General features: G+C 37.4%; 2 protein-coding genes across 2 annotated transcripts; both read right to left on the bottom strand.

The window, feature by feature from the left end:
- Positions 1-807: 807 nt before the first annotated feature.
- Positions 808-1719, bottom strand: LOC102905774 (vomeronasal type-1 receptor 4-like). The gene has a single exon (XM_015989723.3). It carries the CDS (start codon positions 1717-1719, stop codon positions 808-810), a length of 912 nt encoding a protein of 303 aa, XP_015845209.1.
- A 19681-nt stretch (positions 1720-21400) lies between these two features.
- On the bottom strand, positions 21401-22321 carry LOC102916391 (vomeronasal type-1 receptor 4-like). Its single transcript, XM_015989722.2, has one exon. The coding sequence runs from the start codon at positions 22319-22321 to the stop codon at positions 21401-21403; it is 921 nt and encodes a 306-aa protein (XP_015845208.1).
- Positions 22322-23270: the final 949 nt, after the last annotated feature.

Here is a 23270-nt window from a genome sequence, read left to right as displayed (position 1 = left end):
GTAAAGCCACGAGGAACCCGAGAACGGGCTCCCACAAGGCAGTATCACACTGATGCCAATCAGATAAAGACACAACAACAAAGAAAAATTACAGACCAATCTTTCTGGTGAACACAGTTGAAAATTTTCTCAATAAAATACAACCAAACAAAATTCAAGATAATATCAATACCATCATTCATTTTGAGTTGACTTCTGTATGAGGTGAAAAATATTAATCACATTTTGACTAACTGGCAAGGGAAAATGTTCTCTTCTTAGACTTTGAGGACTGTTACTACAAGGTTCAGAACAAACAAACAGGAATATCTCTAGTGCAGTTGTAAGCGGGATATTTGGGAAGTTATGGATGAAGAACTTGTCTGGTAACGGTACAGGCTAGAGCCACTTGAAGCACATCTTCAGCCATGGTTTCAGTTTTCCAGGCAGTAAGACTGTAGGATCCACAAGCTGTCTGTATAATAACCAGGGAGCCAAGAATCCTTGCAGGATGTATACCATAAGAAGGGCAACTTTATTGAGAGCTTCTCTGCTAGCTCCTTTGTACACAAGCTGGACAAAAGGAAGACTTACAGCTATAAGTTGAAAAGTGAGGTAGTCCTCACACAATATGATCAGCTCATGTAGGCTGCTAATTCACCCTGCTGACAAAATTCCCTTACTCATCATTTTGGTTAAGAGTCAAAAGACAGGACACTACATCTTTAACTGCCTGTATTGAATTTTTCAGGGTGATGGGTGAGTAAACAACTGGACACAACAGAAAATATATTATTTAAATAAGGTTAAGTGATTTTTGTTTTTTATTCAGACCAAACTGAGTCTAGGCAGAATGGAATAGTGCTTCACGAGAACAAAGGGTCCAAAGCAGGGAAAACATAGAGAAGTGAAGCGAGTGATATTCACCAACCACCAACTGTGATTATGCAAAATAGCAATACAGCCCCGTAAGACAGAGGAGAGAGTATAAAAAGCAAGAAAGGTAGACACCAAGGCAAGGATGTTCTGAGTGGCTGTGGACTCAGGCGAGGTTTTGATGGAACCATGAGTGCTGCGGATGTGTCGAACCCTCTCCTTGTGTCTGTAAAGAATGACAATCATGGAGCCACTGGAATATGCCATGAGTACAGAAAAGAAGAACTCAGGGCACATTACCAATGCTGCATAGAGTGAGTCATTGATTTCATCACTCCCCATAATAAAGCAGTATCCAAAATCTTGTTTTCTTGTCACATTTTCACTATTCTTTTTGACAAATGTGTACACAAGGAAAATGAAATTTATCAACATATAAAAGCCCCAGGGGAGGGCAATGGAGTAGCAAATGCACTTCACAGCTTTGACTTTATGATCCTTCCAACAAGATTTCCCGGGACTGATGGTCATGGCCTGGTAGACACTCAAGAGGCAGGTGGTGCCAATGGACCCACCCCGGCTGATTCTTTGTATGTACAAAATTAATCTGCACCTAAAATCATTCAAAAACTGCTTCAAACCAAAAGCTGCCATTGTGTTTGGAACTCCTGCAGAGAGAATGATCAAGGCATTGGCTGCCATTAGGTGCATGAGAATCAAATCTGTGGGCTTTAATGTGTATGTTCCATAGTAGACTAGATAGTAGGAAAGAAGGGAGAAATTTCCCAGAATTCCAGCTGTAGTTTGTGACAAGAACATTATTTTGATTGTCAGATTCCAGAAGTCCATTATGCGACTGAGCATGATTTTCTTCAGCTAAGGGCCACAGCCATTTTTCTGGTCAAAATGAATGAAAAGTATTAGTAATCCAAAGAGCAACTGAGAAGCTAAATCAGAAAGTCCCCTAGAGCTCAGCAGTGACATGCCAGCACAGAACACATAACAAGAATTTCTCAAAGTTTATGACAGCAGCAATTTTTACTTACAATCCATACTAGTGTTAGATGGCTAAAGGCCTCAGGACATATATGTGGGTGGGGGATATGCCTTCATGATCACAGAATGTGCCGCATAATGGGTGAGTTTATTTGGCCTGTGAGAAGAAATGAAAAGCGAGAGCCAGTACTAACAAGCATAATAAAAGTCTATGAGAATATAGTGATATTTTCTAGTCATGGTATAAAAGAAGCCAATTTCTTCAATTATTACTACAAAATAAAAACATATCAATTCTTAATGTATATCTCATCTAAAATTAAGTAATGAGAAATTTATAATACCTTTCATATTATACCTATGGTCATGGATAAGAAAATTTTATTAGGTACATAGAATGTATTCAAATGATGGTTCAAGTGACAACTTATATCTCATTAAGTTTAGATCTTGCTCTTATAAAAAGTCACACCACATAGGCACACACATATTTGTGCACACTTAGGTTAGGACTGTTAGAGCACTGGGGACAACCTTTGAGATACAATCTCACAGAATGCCCAACAGAATAAAAACAAAAGAAATAAGTCAGCAGAAATATCAAGGATAAGAACAACAGCTGATGAGTGATAAGAACATAGTAGAAATGTGCCTTGATCACAGAAGCTGGAGTGATCGTGGACAGATGGGACAAAGAGTGATCGACTCAATCAAAACACTAAGTAACAAAAGGCCTAAAAGCAACCTGCTACTCTTAAGCTAATTAAAAAATAGATTAGTAACAAAAAATAGAATGAAGAAAATTAAATTGAACAGAATGTGAAGGAAAGATAATTTAAAATACCAAGTTTGACGGTAGTATTTTGGGTAAACCAAGAACCTCAGACCCTGGAAATGTCTGTGAATGTCACCATAAATACTGTGGAAAACTGATCACATCTGCCTATGTAAAACAAATACTAACCTATATCCCAATAACCTCAATTTAAAAAATAACAACAAAAATAAATTTCTTTGTATCGCCAAAGAAAAGTGGGGTTTATAATCCAGTAATAATCTTGGACCTTCAACCTACAGACCATCCATATTGCCCAGTTATAATCCTTGCTCAATTAATCAACATAGACAGATGAAAGAGTTCTGCATTCCAGTAGACCCTTGAAAAATCCTACAGTATTGTTTCATGCTTCATCTATTGGGTTCCAAATGATGTTTCACTTGTGAAATTCCCATGAGATGTATGGTTTTGAGTTTTGTGTCCATATTGAAAATGTACAGATCACAAACAAAAAAGAAATTGTGTTTTGTTTAAGGTTTTTTGAGAAATGGCAGTGGGTGTACTCACATGAAACTCACGAAATCGGTTTGAGACCAATATCTCAACAAACAACATTCAATATTTGTGAGCGAGCACTGATCCTGAGTGATGTGTGAGTTCACTGAAAGATTCATTAAAACAATATCACAATCATTTTCTTTATTGATGTTGTTGTTGCTTTAGATAATCATACACATAGGAAATATGACATAGTTTAAGATACACAGCATCCAACAGGGGACAAGTGAAAACCCAATATCCCAGGAAGTTTTTTAAAGTTCTACCTACCTGGGGTTGTTTGCTTGCTGAGAGGTCAGGTACATTCCGAGGTTAGTGATGCCAATAGATCTACCTAGCCATATCTGTGAAGATGGAAAAAATTACGTGTATTGATAAGATGCTTCATTTTCAGAGCTGTTGTGGCTTTTGAGACTCTGAATAATAATAACTAGAAAATATCTGTAGCATGTACTTGAAAATTGAATATTTGGTTATCCACCTGACTCAGTGTAGTGAAGTAAGAAGCAACATTAAGTAAAAGAAGCAGAGACCAGAGTCCACTACAGGGTGAGACTACTCCTGTTCTTAGATCTGTGAAGTCACTGTTCCCAATCTGATAATGTATATTTTTCTTCACAGCTATAGGATTCTGCCCACAAAGGTAGTGTGTGGTCACACTGGACACATACACTGAAATCCAATATTCTTACTGGTAAATATTCACTTAAATTTTTTTGTTAAAAGTTAAGTGTATAACAGAAACTAATTTTTTTGTGAATTAAGTGTATGTGTGTCAAATAGCAGTGACAACTTATGAGTCACTGCTATCCTTTCAGTTGGACATCTTCTTTGATGTTTATAATTCTATGATCTGAACTCCAAAAAGCGTTTAGATGCCGAGGACCAGCCTCAGCAGTTTTGAGGGTCTCAAAGAGCAGGGATGTCTGCCAGGCACAAGAAAAGACTGGGCCAGAAGAGTTGGTGCAAGCTGACGAGTCTTTTCAGATCTGGAGATGTGCATCTTCTCAGCCTTCTCCCGATCTGACTCAACCCCAGTCTTTTATTGCAATAATACAAGGAAATAGGGGATAAGAAAATTCATCAGGTGATTGGGTTCTTCACAATAGTTTCAAAAGTTCTTTTTGTAAATCAACAAAGTGTACCCCAAACCCCTTGATTGCACATAGAAGTTTCCAGGAAGAAAGCCAAAGCATACCAGCTTATTCTTTTGCAGGTTAATAATTATCAGAACATCTGAGGTAATCACCCCAGTGGCCATCTACTTGAGTTTTCTCAGAAATCACAGAAATACAAGCACTGGTTAAGGTACCAGACTGCCAGCTTCCTCTCAGCTTAAGTCCTTCTTCATCTCTCTGTAATTCGTTAAGTTGTCTTCTAACTAGTTCTGGACAACTCTTGCCTTTTAACCTAGTTATTTGTCACTCCATCCACAGCTTTCTGCCACCAACCTTTTTTCCCATGACCTGCATAGCAGCTTTAACTCTTGCCATTGTCACAATCTCAAAATCATTTCCAATTTCATGGAAACCATCACAGGAGAGAGAAAGAAAATCATAAAGAACAAACAGAGTAGGAGGATTATAAGAACCAGTAACATTTGGATGGGTGAGAACATGACATGCATACGCCATAAAGTCTGCCCTCTGGAAACAAGGATTGTTTTCTCCCTGGCCCACAGAAGGCAGGCTTAGCAGAATATCTGTTGGGGCAGGCCCGGAGGGATTGATGTCCTCAATCTTGGGTACCTCTAGCACAGATTCCACTGGCAACACATCAGGCTTTTCCTATGCCACATCCGGCACTTAGAGGCATGGTGGATACTTAGAGGACTTTAACATGGCTAGTGTGTCACAAACACAGCCACCTCAGTATGTGCTCACAAAGGCATGATGGATGATCTCAAACATACTCCAGTCTTCTGTGCAGTTTGTGTTCCCCACTTGACTTGTTCACTTTGTTAGTATTCTGTTGTATACTTTGGTGGAAGAAAGTTTTCATTTGGGAGGACTAGAGGGATAGCTCAGTGAAAAGGAACACCTGCTGCTGTTGCAGAGGACCTGGATTTAGCTTCCTGTGCCCACATGATGCCTCACAACCATATGCAACTCCAATTCCAGGGGGTTCTGACACCCTCTTCTGGCCTCTGCAGGCACTATAGATTCTGATAGTGCTCATATTTACATGCAGGGAAAACATGCATGCACACACAATAAAGACAGACACATAAAGTTTTATCTTATAGGCAGATGCCAACTTCCAATGCTTCTAAGATTTTAGTAAAGAGCAGTGTTCTCAGTGAGGTCAGACCTAACAGAAAACTGTCCTGTCTTCCAGTTTGATTTCAGAAGCACAAGATGGACCTGATGTTTATGATGCCACTAAAAATTGTCGACACAGCAGGGTAAAGGCTATAGTAGATACCACAGAGGAATTACTAACAGTATTAATCTGTACAACACATGATATGAAGCACTAATATGAAATTAACAAATAATTCCATGAGAAGAACATTAAGTTCCTAAAACATTTCATTTAGAACTCAACATTGTGTTTGCTTTGTTTCTCTCTCTCTCTCTCTCTCTCTCTCTCTCTCTCTCTCTCTCTCTCTCTCTCTCTCTCTCTCTCTCTCGGTGTTTTGTCATGAAAGTGTCCCTGGATGTATATCTGGCTATCCTGAAACTCACTGTATTGATCATGTTGACCTCAGATTCACAGAGCTATCCCTTCCCCTGTCACCCACATGTTGGGAGTAAAGGTTTTTGCCACAACCTGGCTTATTTACTAATTCTTATATGGATGAATCTATTATAATAAAATGTATGATGCATTCAAATAGACATGACCCCTGTGAGATAGTAAAGTGCAGTCAGAAGAATGTGAAATCTTAAACATTGTCCAGTGAGATACAGCACTGTGTGAACACAAATATAGCTGAGGGGTAGTTCTATCATAGCACGCATCAGGCTGCCTCGGACTAGCCACAACATTAATCAGTGAGTGAAGGCAAGCCAGCAGTTTATGCTTAGTATTAGAATACGATTAAACAAGGAGAAATAACTCAAGACACATTTGGTCTTGGCTCTAATCACCTGATACTCATATTGTATCTTCCCCTCCATGTTGCCTTCCCAAGATCAAGAAGGAGAAGCTTCAGACCAGTCACTAAAGCAATGATCTTTCAATAGAGACTCAGCTACTGCTCCTATAACCAGATCATAACTGCAGTGTCATATGTGAATATTTTTTACTCCACTGTGACAGCCACATCCTGCACTTCCCAGGGAGATGTGCTTCTTACGTATCCATTCTAATGTTTACTATGACATGAAACCACGGTAAATTAAACTATAATAATGATACTGCAAGGATAGTCTTCATATCATATAAGCCAAGGTGAATTATCACATTTATTTATTACCACAATCCCTCAGTGCATTCACAGATAGGCTGCATTATCCTGGTGATACCCACAGTCACCCCTTATGGGGGACTTATATTGCAGTAAGAAACAAAAGAGACAAGATTAGGAACCCTTGGATCTTTCTACCTCACCTCTTAGTTACACAATCATTCTTGTGACTTCTCTGTTCCATGGATCTGTTTCTACCCCAGATTCCAATTGCCACACGAGAGCACTTACTCAGGCCTCTCTGCTTTGCTGACTCCGTTGCTCCCTATTGAAGTACACAGTACTCACCTGGCTTCTTGTCTCAGCTGGAAGGTGCGTTCATCAGTCATGTCCAGACACATTAATAACCAGCACTGGGGGAGAGTCATCCCATGTCGGAAGCAGAGGTCTGTGACTCTGTGACCTCACCTCTCTCCAGAAACGCAATTATCATTTCATCTGCAGTAGCAATGACAGCTTTGTCTTTGGGAGACAAGATTATTTATGTAACATTTCCAGTTGTTAATTACCAAAGACCCTTTAGAGTTCCTTTGGAATTTACCCAAAGGGACAAGGTGTTTTGAAGAAACATTGAGTTTTTATGATCTATGAAGATTGACAGGATCTCATGCAGAAGGTCCTAGAAACTTTGAAGTTGGGGTCATGAGAAATTTAGAGAAATCGTTGTGTCTGTTTGGATTCCACACTTCACTGATTTCTTCCAACACAAACAAACATAGTTACTTTTTAGAAGGTTTGTAACATTTATTACTTAAAATGTTTGAGTGTTTCATACATGCATATATGTTTTTTCAAGTCTACAAACACTTATCTTCTTCCAATTCCTTTCTTATCTGCCCATCGTAGTTCTTTCCAACTTTCATGTGTTACTTAAAACAAACAAAACTAAAGAATAAAAATCATCAAGTCTATGTTGTGACAATTGTATGTGCCTACTCCAGTGCATCTATGGAATCATGAATGGTACCTCAAAACTAGAAATCTGACACTTCTCCCAGAAGACATCTGTGACTTTAGCTCTTCAGCTAATAGTGAGACTTCCTGACCACCCCCACTCTGCTGAGATTTTTCTATGTTGATCTTGTTCAGGTTTCTAGCATACTGCCATAACAAGTAAATTCATATGTGCAAGGGCTCTGTTCTGTCTGGACAAAACCAGTTTCCTTGGAATCATCTTCCACCAAAATGGTTCTAACACTCTTACTTCCTCTTCTTCCATGATGCTTCTTGAGTCTTGGAAGGAAGAGGTGTTATATAGATCTCATTTTTAACTGGTCTCTCCAGCACATCTTATTCTCCCAACTTGAATAATATGGGCCTTTGTCTTAATCGTCATTTCCTGCAAAAATAATTTTCTCTGTTGAGGGTTCAAAGATATCCTAATCAATCAGCATAAAGATAAGTGTGTAGGGAACAGTTTCTTATTTTGTCCCTTTAGGAGAAGAATTGTTTTAAGTTCTTGGTCAGGTAATGATCCAGTCTGACTCCATCTTAAGATCAGTAGACATCTTGTTAGGAGATAAAAAAAATCATTTCTGTTTCCTGCAAAACTCATCTTTCTGCAGTCTGGTCTACAGAGTGAGATCCAGGAAAGGCACAAAGCTACACAGAGAAAGCCTATCTCAAAAAAACAAAACAAAACAAAACAAAAAAAACCCTCAACTTTCTGTTTCCTGGAATTTGACTTGTTCCACACTCTTGTGTCTTGACCTCCACCCTTCCCAAACCTCAAGATGTTCTGCCAGATAATCTTACACTGCTATCTACCTCTGTATTTTGCTTACCAGATTATTATGTTGCCATATTCCTCTGACAACCTCCAGTTTATGGTTTTGTTCTACAAAAGGAGTCTAGAAATTTAACTCATAAATGTTCTCCTAAGTCCCATACCAGCGGAGAGAGCTGCTGGTCCAGCTTTGCTGTGCACAGAAGTAAATCTTGATTAATTGGATTAAAATTATGGCAGGGCAATGTTGTTACTCACCTTTAATCCCAGCACATGCGACACAGAGGCAGGTGGATCTCTGAGTTCAAAGCCACCCTGGTTTGCAGAGGGAGTTCCACGACAGTCAAGGCTACCCAGAGAAACACTGTCTTGAAAAACCAAACGAAACCAAAAACAACAAGAAAATTTGAGTTGATTTTATTTACACAAATGGTTTTTATTTTTATTCAGTAGATGTACAAGGTCTATGTACCCCCTGGCCACATATTCTTGTCTCTGATAATGCTCCAAAGCATGCACTCCATCTTGTAAAGTGGACTTTCAGTTATTCATAAAATTTTGAGTTACTCCCATGATGTTCAAAAACACATTGCACCAGGCTTGTTGGTGTTATAGCTCTCAGGGCTCACACCTGGGTAAAATTTTTGATTACATCTAGCAGTGTGAAAACTTCATCCAATAAGGATGAAGCTTCCAGGTGACCCCTCCTTGATTTTTCCATGATCTATGATTCCAGCATATGGTATCTTCAGCAACAGTGTCTTATCTTCTAGGGACCATGGACTCCTAAACATTCCAGGATACTGACATTGTTCTTGGTTGTCTTCAATTCATTTCTTATATTTCAAACATATAGCCTGTCATATTTTATAGTACTGAGCATAGGAACATAGTCAAATATGAGAATAATAGCTAAGAAAGTAGGAGTAAGAGGGAAAGCATGGAATCACAATTAGTTTGGAGATTTTAGAACACATTATAAATTAGTTTATTATGTTTTATTTTTATTCTTCTTTCGTATATTATATTCCAATCACATTTCCCCTCACTTCCCAACCCCAGTCTCTCACCCCTCCTAACTTCTCCCTCAGACCCAAACCCCTCTAACTCCACTAAGAAAAAACATGCAGGCCTCCCAGGGATATCAACCAAACACAGCATAACGAGCAACAAAATGCCCAGTGACATACCATCACATCAAGGCTAGATGAGGCAGCCCAGTAGGAGGAAAAGGGTTTCATAAGAAACAACCCCCCCCCCCCAAACAGTCTGACCCTGTTCTCACTGTTAGGAATTCCACAAGAACACCAAGCTACTCAACCATCGTGTATATACAGAGGACCTAGTTCAGATCCATACAGTCTCCCTGATCTCTGGAAGTCGCTATGAGTCTTTGTCAGTTGATTCTTTAGGTGTTGTTCTCCTGGTGTCCCTAATCACGCTGCTACTTTCAATTCTTCCTCCCCTTCCTCCTCATGACTCCCCAAGATCCACCTAATGTTTGACTGTGGGACTCTACACCTGCTCCCATCAATTGTTCAATGAAGTCTCTCTGGTCTCTGTGATGGCAATTCTTCCTGGCTATGGTCCCAGAACACTCTGCAGTCAGGACAAATTGTGGGTCAAACGTTTTGTGGCTGGGATGATGTCCCAATCATTCTCTGAACCTAAAGCCTTGCCTAGTTACAGAAGATTGATGATTCAGGCTCTATAACCTAACCCACATTAGTAGGAGTCTTTGCAAGGGTTACTCTAGTAAATTCCATGGAGTTACCATGAGACTAGATTTCTACCCCTGAAATATGCAACCCCCCAACTCCCAGTATTTTGTTTCTCCCTGTATTTTGTCACTTCCTCCTTCCAAGTAGATCCCTCCTATTCCCAACTCCACCTCTTGCCAGTCCAGGTACAAAGTCTATTCTATTTTCCTTTTCCAGGGAGATCCTTGAATTCCCCTTAAGCCCTCCATGTTACTTAGACACTCTGGTCTGTGAATGTTAGCATGATTATCTTTTACTTTAAAACTAATATTTATTTATATGTGAGTAAATACCATGCTATTCTTTGTGGGTCTGTGTTAACTTAGGATGATTTTTTTCACATACAGTTTTTTTTTTCAATTGCCTGAAAATTTCATGATATCACTGTTTTTAACATGAGAGTAATAGTCCATTGTGTAAATGTACCATATTTTCTTTATCCATTCTTCAGTTGAGGAACATTAGGCTGTTTCTAGCCTCTGACTATTATGAATGAAGCTACTATGAACATAGTTAAGCAAGTGTCCTTGTGATGGGATGGAATATCTTTGGGTATATGTCCAGGGGTGTTATAGTCTTGAGGTAGATAGACACCCAGTTTTCTAAGGAAACAACATGTTGATTTTCAATAGTGATGGAACAAGTTTTAACTCCCATCAAGAGTGGGGGAGTGTTTCCTTGTTTCACATCCTCACCAGCATGAGGTTTCACTTATTATTGATCTTAGACATTTTGACAGGTGTAAGATAAAACTATGAGTCATTTGAGTTGCTTTTTGCTCATGGCTAAGGATGTATTACATTTCTATAAATGATTCTCAGCCATTTGAGATTATTCTGTTGAGAATTCTGTTTAGATCTGTATCCTATTTTTAATTGGATGACTCAGTTTGTTGATGTTTAATTTCTTGCTTTCTTTATATATTTTGAATATCAGCCCTCTGTTAGATATGAAGTTGGGAAAATCCTTTTCTTATGCTGTGGGATGACTTTTGCCCTATTGACAGTGTCCTTTGCCTAACAGAATTGTTCATTTTCATGAAGTCCCATTTATTAATTGTTGAACTTGGTGCATGGCCTATAAGTATTCTCTTCAGGAAGTTGTCTCCTGTGCCAATGAGTTCAAGGCTATGCTCCACTTCCTCCTCTCTCAGGTTAAGTATAACTTGACTTATTTTGAGGTTTTGTATCCACTTAGATTTGAGTTTTATGCAAGGTGATAGATATGGACCTATTTGCATTCTGCTATATAGAGGCATCGAGCTGGACCAGCATAATTTGTTGAAGATGTTCTCTTTTTTCCATGGTGCATTTCTGACTTATATATCAAAAATTAGATTTCCTTAGGTGTTTGGATTTATGTCTGGATTTTTTATTCTATTCCATTGATCAACCTGTCTGTTTTTATGCCAATACCATGAAAATTTTATTACTACAGCTCTGTAGCACATCTTGAAATCAGGGTTGGTGAAAAGTACAGGAATAATTTTTTTTTACATAGGATTATTTCAGATATTCTGGGTTTTTGACTTTCCAAATGAAGGTATTATTTTTTCAAGGTTTGTAAAGAATTGTGTTGGAATTTTGATGGGGATTGCTTTGAATCTGTAGATTACTTTTTGTAAGATGGCCATTTTTACTATGTTAGTCCTATTGATCCATGAACATGAGAGGACTTTCTGTCTTCTGATATCTTCTTCAATTTCCATTTCCAAAGACTTGAAGTTTCTATCAAACAGGTCATTTGCTTGCTTGGGAAGAGTCAAGATAATTTTAAATTATCATGGCTATTGTAAAGAGTGTTGTTTCCTTGATTTCTTTCTCAGCCCATTTCTCATTTTTATATAATAGGGCCACTGACTTTTTAAAGTCAATCTTGTATCCAGGAAATTTGCTTAAGGTAAGTATCAGGTACAGGAGCTTCCTGGTAAAAGTTTTGGGCTTTCTTACTTAACTATCATATCATCTGCAAATAACTATACATTGATTTATTCCTTACCAAATTTATACCCTCAGTCTCATGTTGTTCTTTTGTTGCTCTAGCTAGTTGTTGACAAATATATATGGAAAGACTGGACAAGAGTGTGATGTTCCTGAATTTAGTGGAATTGCTTTTCATTTCTCTCTATTTGTTTTGATGTTAGCTATAGGCTTGCTGTATATTGCCTTTATTATATTTAGCTATGTCCCTTGTAACATTGATCTTGCCAAGACTTTCATAATGAAGGGGTGTGGGTTTTGTCAAAGAACTTTTTGATGTTTGTCTTTCAGTCTGTTCATGCTGCATTACATTGCCAGATTTTCATATAGTAAATGATGTATCTGCAATTATAGGATGACACCTACTTGATCATGGTGGATGATGTTTTTGACATGTTCATGGATTCAGTATCTGAGTATTTTATGGAGTACTTCTGCTCAATGTTCACGAGGGAAGTTGGTCTGTAATTCTCTTTCATTGTTGGAATTTTTTGTGGTTTGCATATCAGGGTAACTTTGGCCTCAGAAAATGAAATTCCTAATGTTATTTATGTTTCTATTTTAATTAAATAATCGAGAAATTTTAGTACTAGATCTTCTTTGAAAGTATGGTAGAATTTTATGTTAAAACTATGTGGCCCTGTGTTTTTATTTATTTATTTACTTTTGATTGGGAGACTTGTAATGAGAGCTTCTATTTCCTTAAGGGCTATGGATATATTTAAGTTGTTTGTGTGATCTTGATTTAACTTTAGTAAGGTAGGGGTTATATATCTGTTTTAGTTGCTTATCTTTTCTTTATTTAACTTTGGTAAGTTGTATCTATTGAGAAAATTGTGCATTTCTCCAACTTTGTGGAGAACATTTTTTTTTAAAGTATGACCTAATTATTCTTTAGGTTTCCTCCATGTCTGTTGTTGTGCCCCAATTTTAATTTCTGATTTTATTTTGGATATTCTCTCTTTGTTTTTTACTTATTTTGGATAAGGATTTGTCACTCTTGTTGATTTTTTGAAAGAACAAACGCTTTGTTTCCTCAATTCTTTATGTTGTTCTCTCTACATTTATTTTGTTGCTTTTAGCTCTCAGATTGATTATTTTATGTCTTCTGCTCCACTTTGGTGGGTTTGATTATTTTTTCTAGAGTTTTCAGATGTGCTGTTAAGTTGCTAGTATGAGAACTTTGTAATCTCTTTATGAAAGCACTTAGTGCTATGAACTTTCATCTTAGCACTTCTTTGTGTCCCATAAGCTTGGATATGTTGTGCATTCATTTTCACTGAATTGTAGGAAGTCTTAATTCCTTTATTTCTGCCTTTATCTAGTGTCCAAGATGCAAATTCTATGATGTTCAAGTTTTAGGCATCTTCATTTCCTCTACGACCTTACTATACACTCTTGACCACTGACCCAGGACCCTACAGCCCCTATTCATTGTTTTTAAGACACTTTAAACCAAATCATGTCCATTTCTTTCTTCCATCCTCTGGAGCTCTAAGAACTTTCTTGTGTTGACTTTTCTTCCATTTTTATATCTAGCATACACTCCTTGAATTCATTTTCTTTACACATATGCATCAAATATAAAATGCCTCCTGAAAATCCTGTGTTTTGAGGTGATACAGCAGTTGTGACACTATTGAGATACACTGTATATACTTTAGAAAGTTAAACATAATTGGGAGCAGTCAATAATGGCAGTCAGTCTTGCCTTTAAGTGTGTTGGTTCCTCTTCCTGGGCAGCTTCTTGGAATTTTTTCAGTAACGATGATTGTGGACTCTACTTTTTGTACTGTCTAGTTTCCCATGACATCAGCTATCTACTCATTCTGCTCACACATTCTTAGAAGATTTTGCTTGTGTTGTCTTTTGTGGGAGGATTTTTTTGTGTTGATTACTCTGAGACCACCAATAAAGTCCAAACTTACTTAAGAGAAGATTCCACATTTAGCTGGCTGGAGTGGATAAAAGCATTTTCTGGTGAACTCACAGGGAGATAAAAGGACACATGAAGGAGAAAATGTGAAGCTGAGAGGTGGCAAGGCTTCCTAGATCCCCAAAGTAAGGAGAGGCAAGAGTTCATGTCTTTATAGTTCCATGGGTCTCTCAGGATTACTCCTTAATATTTATTCCTGAGTTTTATTCTTTAATAAAATTTAAAACATTAACCACAATGATTGTCATTGCTAGATATGTCTGAAGCAAGAATAGTCCGGCCTGCTGCTGATATAACAGTGACAAAGGTCACAATCTGCCCTTCAAAGTCTTCACTGCATAATTAATGGGAAATCAGCAGGGGATATATTAGATAATTTCTCAAACACAGTGCACATACACCACACACACATACTTGTCATTTGTGCATAACATAGCTACTAATATGGATTATAATTTTGTAAATATTTTGCTGAAAGTTTAAAATTGCTAAGAGTTTTTGATGCAAACTTCGGAGGAGGTCTCTTATGTACAGAATTATAATAATCATGTTATTTGAAAATAGAGATATTTGAATTCTTTTCCTATTTACATTCCTTTATTTCTTTCTCTTGTGTTATTTCCTTAGCTTATGAGTTTCTCACAATAAATTGTACTGAATTGCAGTAGAAAGAGGAGATACTTTTATCTTATTCCTGAACCTAGTCAGAGTAGTTTGAGTCTTCCTAATTTAGTATTATGTTGTCTCTAATTTGTTCAGGTATACCCTTTATTATGTTGAGGTATAATTCCATCATCTTTATACTCTTTATGACTTCTATGATGAAATGATGATAGCAATTACCAAAGGAACTTTCTGGATCTAAAGGTATAATCATGTGATTTCTGCCTTTGTGTCCATCTAAGTGATGAAGCATATTCAGTGGTAAATCTATGTTGAACATTCTCCATGTCTCTGGGACGAGGCAGCTTTATAATGACCAACAATATTTTTTTAAAATAAGAATTATGGGGCTGGAGAGATGGCTCAGAGGTTAAGAGCACTGACTGATCATCCAGAGGTCCTGAGTTCAATTCCCAGCAACCACATGGTGACTCACAACCATCCGTAATCAGATCTGGTGCCCTCTTCTGGTCTGCAGCCATACATGCTGTATACATAATAAATAAATAAATCTTTAAAAAAAATGCCGGGCGGTGGTGGCGCATGCCTTTAATCCCAGCACTCGGGAGGCAGAGCCAGGAGGATCTCTGTGAGTTCAAGGCCAGCCTGGTCACCAAAGTGAGTTCCAGGAAAGGCACAAAGCTACACAGAGAAACCCTGTCTTGAAAAACCAAAAAAAAAAAAAAAAAAAGAATTACTTTAATGTAATAAAATAAAATAAAATAAAATTATGACACAGTGACGTTAAACTAGCTATTTGAACAATCATTCGAGTAATCGCAAATTTTGTACTTACCAGTGAATTTCTTTGAAGTTAGAGTCACCATTCTAAAGCCATGGGGCTTTGTTTAGGGTTTTACTCTTTCACTGTCAACTGCATTTTATTTCCTTATCCATCACACACACACACACACACACACACAAAGATAAAAAAACTGATGCATCTGAAAGAAGAAATATGAAGAAATTATATTATCCTTTTATCCTATATTATGCCAAAACTGTCCTATTGCTTGAATTTTGTCTTACTTCATCATCTAACATTTTTTTGTTTCCTTTCTAAATATTACACTGCATCTATATTCACTACTGAATAAAACTGTTTAAGACCTGAAAATGGAAATAGAATCAAAAGAGAAGATCCAAACTGAAGGAAATGTGAAAATAAAAAAAAAATTAGGAACTCAAACAGGAACCTCAGAAGCAATCTCACCAACAGAATAAAATAAACAAGAGACAATCTTAGATGGTAGAAGAAAAATTCAAATTTAGAGGGATTAATCATACTAAAGAAAACACAATAAATAAATCCTAGATGAGCCAACCAAAGAGGGGGAACACACACACACACACACACACACACACACACACACACACACATACACACACACACACAGACTCCAAAACAACAAACATTACAGATTGATATTTCTCAATATCAATGATTTCAATGACACATTAAAAGGTATAGACTAACAAAATGAATGCAAAATCAAGATCCTTCTTTTTCCTCCATCCAAGAAACGCATAGCTTCAAGGACAGACTTAATGTAAAAGGATGGATAAAGATATCCCAAGAAAATGGGCCTAAAAGGCAAGCTGAAGTGGTGGTTTCAAAATGTGACAAAACAGACTTAAAACCAAAACTAATCAGAATAGATCAAGAAGGGCACTACATAATCATCAAAGTTAGAATCTACCAACATGACATTTCATTTTATTATTTATGCACCAAACACAAGGGGACCCAAGATTGTAAAAGAAATACCAGAACAACTAGATCACACATGGATCATGACACACTCTTAGTGAGAGACTTAAGTACTACAATCTCTCAAAGAGACGGATCATCCAGACAAAAAAACAGAGAAATGGTAGAGATAACTGACATTATAAACCAAATAGACCTGTCATATATTAGAACATTTCACTCACAGACAACATTTCACTTACCTTCTCCTCAACACTTCATGTAACTTTCTCAAAAAGTGACCACAAACTTGAACACAAATCCAGTTTCAATGAATGCAAAAAATTGAAATAATACTCTGAAGACTATCTGACCACCATGGATTAAAGCTGAATATCAACAACAGAAAGATTACAAACTCCCAACAACTGAACTATTCACTACTAAATGAAAAATGCTTCAACACATAAATTAAGAAAGAAATTAAAGACATTCAAGAATTGAATGAAAATGAATAAACAGCATATTTATTGTGCACAATTATGGAGGTTTTAAGCAGCAAGTCCTTAGAACTATGTGTCAATAATAAAACAACAAAAAATGGAGCTACATCATATTAAAAATTTAATAGCACACCTGAAAGCTGTAGAACACAATGAAGAAAACCAAAAGGAGCAGACAGCAAAGAATAATCAAACTCAGGATTGAATGCAATAAAACAGACACAATAATAACAACAATAACAATACTAAGAATAAATAAAATAAAACATTTTTCTTTAAGAAAATGAAAAGAAAAAAGACAAACTTTTATCTAATGAACTAAATGACCTAGGAAGAATATCCAAATTAATAAAGTTAGAAATTAGAAATGGTACTTAACAACAGATGCCAAGGAAATCTAGAAAAACATAAGAACCTAATTTAAAAATATCTACTCCACCAATCTGTAAAATCTAAAAGAAATGAATAATTGTCCCAATTGACACCACTTAATAAAGTTAAATCAAGATGAGGTAAACAATTTAATCAGATGAATAAACAATAAAGAAGTAGTGATTTCATAATGAACCTCAAATGACCGAGAAATGCTTAAAGAAATGTTGAACATTCTTGGTGATTCAAAACTTCAAATTATAAAAACATTGAGAATCCATCAGAACCAGAATGGCTAAAATCAATAAAAGAAGTGACAGCCCATCCTGATGACTTGAGTAAGGGAAACTCTCCTTCATTGATGCTGGGCATGAAAGGTAGTACAGCCATTACTAAAAATAAATGTGTTGTTTAATCAGAAAATTGGAACCCAATATACCTCAAGACCTGGATATAACACTCTTGGGTACTCTTTATCCTACTCCTGGGACACTTGCTGAAACATATTCAGTGCTGCTCTATCATAATAGTCAGAAATTGGAAACAATATAAATGATCTGCCACAGAAAAATGAATGAAGAAAATATGGTATATTTACATGATGGAGTAATACTCACCTCTTAAAATAACGAGATCATGAAATGTGTAAGAAAGTGGAAAGAACTAGAAAAAAATCATTATTAGTGAGGTAACTCAGACACAGAAAGATAAATGTGGTATGTGTTCACTTACAGCCAGATATAAAATTTTAAATAAACAATTACCAAGCTATAATCCACAGACCCAGAGAGGTTAGGCACAGAGGAATTTATAAGGGGAGATACATAGATCTTCCTGGGAAGAGGGAATAGAATAAATTTTATGATTGGACTGGAGCCAGGGGTAGGGGTATGACAAGAGTAGGGGGATCAGGTGGGAAAAGGGATGGGTGATGAATTTGAGGGTTGGAATGAGGAGAAAGACAGCTAGAAATGAAGGGCATTTGATGGGCAATATGGAAATCAAGTTCAGTGGATGCTTCCTAGAATATATGAATGTGATCTTAATGAAGTATTTAAATAATGAAGAAGAAGAACCTCAACTGGCCATCTCATATCCAAACAAAGCTTCCAATACTGGGACTCTTTCTTCCAATTAAGTGGTTAGCCAAATGGATTGCTTGGTGTCTGTTAAGGTTTCTATTGCTGCAACAAAACACCATGACCAAAAGCAAGTTGGAGAGGAAAGTGTTTATTTGGCTTACACTTCCAGATTATAGTTTGTAAGTGGAGTTCTTCATTGGGACAGCCAGCTTTCCAAATAACCACAGTGAGACTTATTATTTGCTATAAATGTTCAGGAAATAGCTTTGGATTTTTACTAACTAGCTCTTACAATATAAATTAACCCACATTTCTTATCTATGTTCTACCATGTGGCAGTGCCAGTTTTCAGCAAGATATATTCATATTCTGCTTTATCTAAATCTGGCTGGTAACTCTGACCCACTTCTTCTGAGCATTCTTTCAGTTTGCCTCTCATGCCTAAACTCTTCCTGCCTAGCTATTGGATAGTTAGGCCATTATTAACAATGAGAGTAAAACATCTTCACAGTGTACAAAAGTATTATCTCACAGCAATAGTATATTATTGGAGGAAGTCAGAACAGGAACTAAAGCAGCACTAGTACCTGGAGGATGAAGCTGATGCAAAGGCATGGAAGAGAGATGCTTACTGCCTTGATTCTCATTGCTTGATTAGCTGCTTGGGTATAGAACCTAGGACCACTGGTCCAGGGATGTCACTCTTACCATGGACAGGGCCCTACTACATTAATTGCTAATTGAGAAAATGGCTTACAGCTGGATCTCATGGAAGCATTTTTTAAACTGAGACTCCTTCCTCACTGATGGCTCAAGCTTGGGTCAAGTTGACACATATAACAAGCCAGTACACTTAGAAATCACCAAATATTCAAGACTATTTCCAAAATAACGTGTTCCTCTTCACAAACTGACAGGAAGGCTCCACTGTTGAAGACAACACCCATACAAGTCACTGAACATGGAGAGGTCCAGATGGTTGATATGTAGAATTTTTACCCCCTGCCCATCTAGTGTCTATGACATGCAAGGGTATCTTGCATGCTACAAAAGGAGGAATGTAAACACCAAAGTAACCACAAAACATTTGATCTATCTGCCTGCAAATATGCTAAGTTAATTGTGGCACAAACTTTGTAGGACTAATCAGTAAATGTCTGATTTGACCAAAGACTTGCTCCATGAGATAGAACCCATATCAAACCATGTTTGGTTACAAAAACTAGAATCTAGATATACCAGAGACCTTGGGTAAAACCAAATACCACTGATCTAATAAAATAAATTAAAATAAAAGAAAATGACTCCTAATAATATCCTGCTATACTCATAGATCTGTCCCGTATTCAGCCAACATCAGAGAGGCTTCCTTCTGTAGCAGATGGGCACAAAAACAGAGACCCGTAGCCAGATCTCTCTCTCTCTCTCTCTCTCTCTCTCTCTCTCTCTCTCTCTCTCTCTCTCTCTCACACACACACACACACACACACAGAGATCTTTGAACATGCAGTTCATGGAGACATCTAATCTGTCCTTTCATTCTTCAAGGAACTCCACAGAAGAAGAGGTAGGAGTGGAAAAGTCTAAAGGGACAGAGGAGAACTTCAGGAGGACCAGGCCCTCTCAACTGAACAATGCTCATATGAACTCACAGAGGCTGAAGCAGCAATTGCAAGGCCTCTGTGGTCTTCTCCAAGCCTTCTACATATATAGAGTAGCGTTTAGTTCAGTACTTTTGTGGGACTCCTTGATGCAGAAACAGGTGAGTCTCTGATTCTTGGGCCTTCTATTAGGGCCCCTTTGTTTTTCTGCTGGCTTGTCCTGTCTGGCTTCAATATGATGGTTTTTGTTCTGTCTTATGATATTTTATTTTGTTGCATTTTAATAATTTTTATAAATTTTTATAATGTTTTAGCTATCTCTCAGAAGCCTATTTTTTCCTAAGGAGAGAACAAAATGCTGTGGTTCTTGGTGTAAGAGCAGGTGGGTGTAACTAAGAAGAATAAAATGAGAAGAAACTGTACTCAGGTAATATAGTATGAGAAAAAATCTATTTTTAATAAAAGGGGAAAATAGTATCTAACAAAATTGAAGATTACCTCATAAACATCATTCATTTTCAATTGATTTTTGTACTAGGTAAAAGATAGGAGACACATTTTTTTTGTCCTATATGACTAGAAGACATGCCCATCTTCATAGACTTTTTTGAGGACCATGGCTATGAGGTTAAGAACAAGCTAAGAGTTTTTTTCCTTGAACAGCTGAAATCAAAATATCTGTGAAGTGATCACTGAAGATTTCTAGACCTGCTACAGGCTAGAGCAGCTGTCATGGGACAAGGGCCACAGCCACAATATATGGCTTACCAAGGTTTCAGTTTGACTTGCAGTTACAGTGCAGTATACAAAGATGTCTGTCCAACAGCACCAAAGCAGCCAAGATTCCATGAGAAGTCTCTTTCTTCCTCTCTCTCTCTCTCTCTCTCTCTCTCTCTCTCTCTCTCTCTCTCTCTCTTCCTATCCCTTCCTTTCTTCCTTTCTTTCTTTCTTTCTTTCTTTCTTTCTTTCTTTCTTTCTTTCTTTCTTTCTTTCTTTCTTTCTTTCTTTCTTTCTTTCGTCTCTGTCTCTGTCTCTGTCTGTCTCTGTCTCTGTCTCTCTCTCTCTCTCTCTCTCTCTCTCTCTCTCTGTGTGTGTGTGTGTGTGTGTGTGATAACTGGCTATGGTTCTCTGTTTTTGTGCCCATCTGCTACAGAAGGAAGCCTCTCTGATGTTGGCTGAATAAGGGACAGATGAAAGCCACAAGAAAGGCAGGACTATTGGCAGCAAATTATTGGATTCTTTACATATCATCTGGGCAAAGAAAAAACACTACTGCCTGGAAGATGAAGACTACAATGGGCCAACACAGTATGATCAGCTCATGTAGGCTGCTAATTCCACCATCTAACAAAACTTTCATACTCATTTCTGCTAGTCTTAGGAAGAAAAAGTTCTCAATCCTTAACTTTCACTATTGATTTTTTATAGTGATAATTGAGTACAACTTTAATGACAAGAAAAACTTTTATTTTGCATATTTATAATAAAATTAGGAGAAAAATTTTCTTAACGATACCACACTGGATGTGGAAAATATTGAGTGATGTCTCATAAGAACAAAGGGTATAAAACAGGGAAAACAAAGAGAAGTAAGGTGAGAGATGTTCACCAGCCACCAGTTTTGCTTATACAAAAGAGCAATGTAGCCTCGCAAGATGGTGGAGAGAGTATAAAAAGCCAGAAAAATACACACCAGGACCAGGATGTTTTGGGTGGCTCTGGACTCAGGAGAGTTTCTACTGGAACCGTGAGAACTGCGAATGTGTTGAACCCTCTGCTTGTGTCTATACAAAATGATAATCATGGAGGTGCTGGACCAGGTGATGAGCACAGTAAAAAAGAACTCAGGGCACATCACCAATGCTGCATAGAGTGAATTAATGATTTCATCCCACCCTACAGTAGAGCAATATTCAAAATCTCGATTTCTTGTCATGTTTTTGATATTCATTTTGATAAATGTGTACATAAAGAAAATGAAACGTATCAACATGTAGAAGACCCAGAGTAGGGAAATATGGGAGTCAATGTACTTTGCAGCTTTGACTTTATGATCATTCCAACAGGATTTCCTGGGACTGATGGTCATGGCCTGGAAGACACTCAAGAGGCAGGTGGTGCCAATGGACACACTTCGAGCAAATCCTTGAATATACAGTAGGAGCTCGCATCCAAAACCTTTCAAGAAGTGCTTCATTCCCCAAACTGCCATTGTTTGAGGCACTCCTACAGAGAGAATGACCAAGGCATTGGCTGTCATTAGGTGCATGAGAATCAAATCTGTGGGCTTTAAAGTGCATTCTCTGTAATAAAGGACTAAATAGTAGAACATAAGAGAGAGATTTCCCAGAATTCCCAGGATTGTTTGTGATAAGAAAATGATTCTGATTGCCAGATTCCAGATGTTCATTCTGTGATTTGGTATAATATCCTTAAGAATATGGTCACATTATTTCTCAGGTCAAATGGATAATGGCAAATGATGGTAGCCAGGGGTGAAGAAAGGTGCCATTAATCCATGGAGCTACAGAGAGGTTGAAGCTGAAGGTCCTTTTAACTGAGGAGTTCAGATCCATCCTAGAACATATAAAAATACCTTATCCCCCCAATTTTGACAGTAGTAGTTATTGTCCATGTTTGTTCCTTTTGCAGTTTCTCAATGCTTCAGAATGCAAGTGTTGATGGAAAAATAACCATCAAGTTTCCTAGAAATGCCACACTCAGAATAGTGGGATGTTGGCCCATTTGAAAAAGGAAGTGTGACAGGCATTGTAAACAAGCTGAATGTAAGTCTTTCAGAATATAATGATATTTGCTAGTCATGTTGTAAAAGAAATCAACTTCAAGAACAGCTACAAAACTAAAATAAAACAATAATCTTCCCAAGACAACATATTTATTGATTACTAGTAGGATTCACATAAATCACCTTGATCACATTCACTTAACCGTCTTCCCTTAGCTACTCTCACTTCCTTGTGACCTCACCTGAAGAAACTTAAAAAAAAAAAAGAGAAAAGAAATACCATGTCAAATTTGTGTTGCCCATATACTCATTGGATCATGTTCAGTTTTTCTTTTATTAAAGTAATTCTTAATGTATATCTCATCTAAAATCAAAGCATATTAATGAGAAATGTACAATACCATTTTGACAGGGCAAAGTTTCCTTTATCTTTCCCAGCTGAGCCATTTTTACTTGAACCTGAATTTGACCTTATCTTTTCTACCCACTCCATGAAAAATCCCTTGGGAATCTTCCTACCCCTGCTCTAGATAGTGGTGGTTGAAGTGCCCCAGTGTTGGAGCCCACCAAACTTTCCTAGTGGCTTTACCAAGCATGACTGTTGAGGGGATGA

The sequence above is a fragment of the Peromyscus maniculatus genome, chromosome 1 (genome assembly GCF_049852395.1).
Source record: "Peromyscus maniculatus bairdii isolate BWxNUB_F1_BW_parent chromosome 1, HU_Pman_BW_mat_3.1, whole genome shotgun sequence".
Lineage (NCBI taxonomy): Eukaryota > Metazoa > Chordata > Mammalia > Rodentia > Cricetidae > Peromyscus > Peromyscus maniculatus.
The sequence above is the reverse complement of the archived record's forward strand: the minus strand, read 5'-3'. Positions and strand labels throughout refer to the sequence as shown.

Excerpts from the sequence above, each read along its gene's own strand:
- LOC102916391 (XM_015989722.2), bottom strand. The coding sequence starts at position 22,321 with ATGAACATCTGGAATCTGGCAATCAGAATCATTTTCTTATCACAAACA.
- LOC102905774 (XM_015989723.3), bottom strand. The coding sequence starts at position 1,719 with ATGCTCAGTCGCATAATGGACTTCTGGAATCTGACAATCAAAATAATG.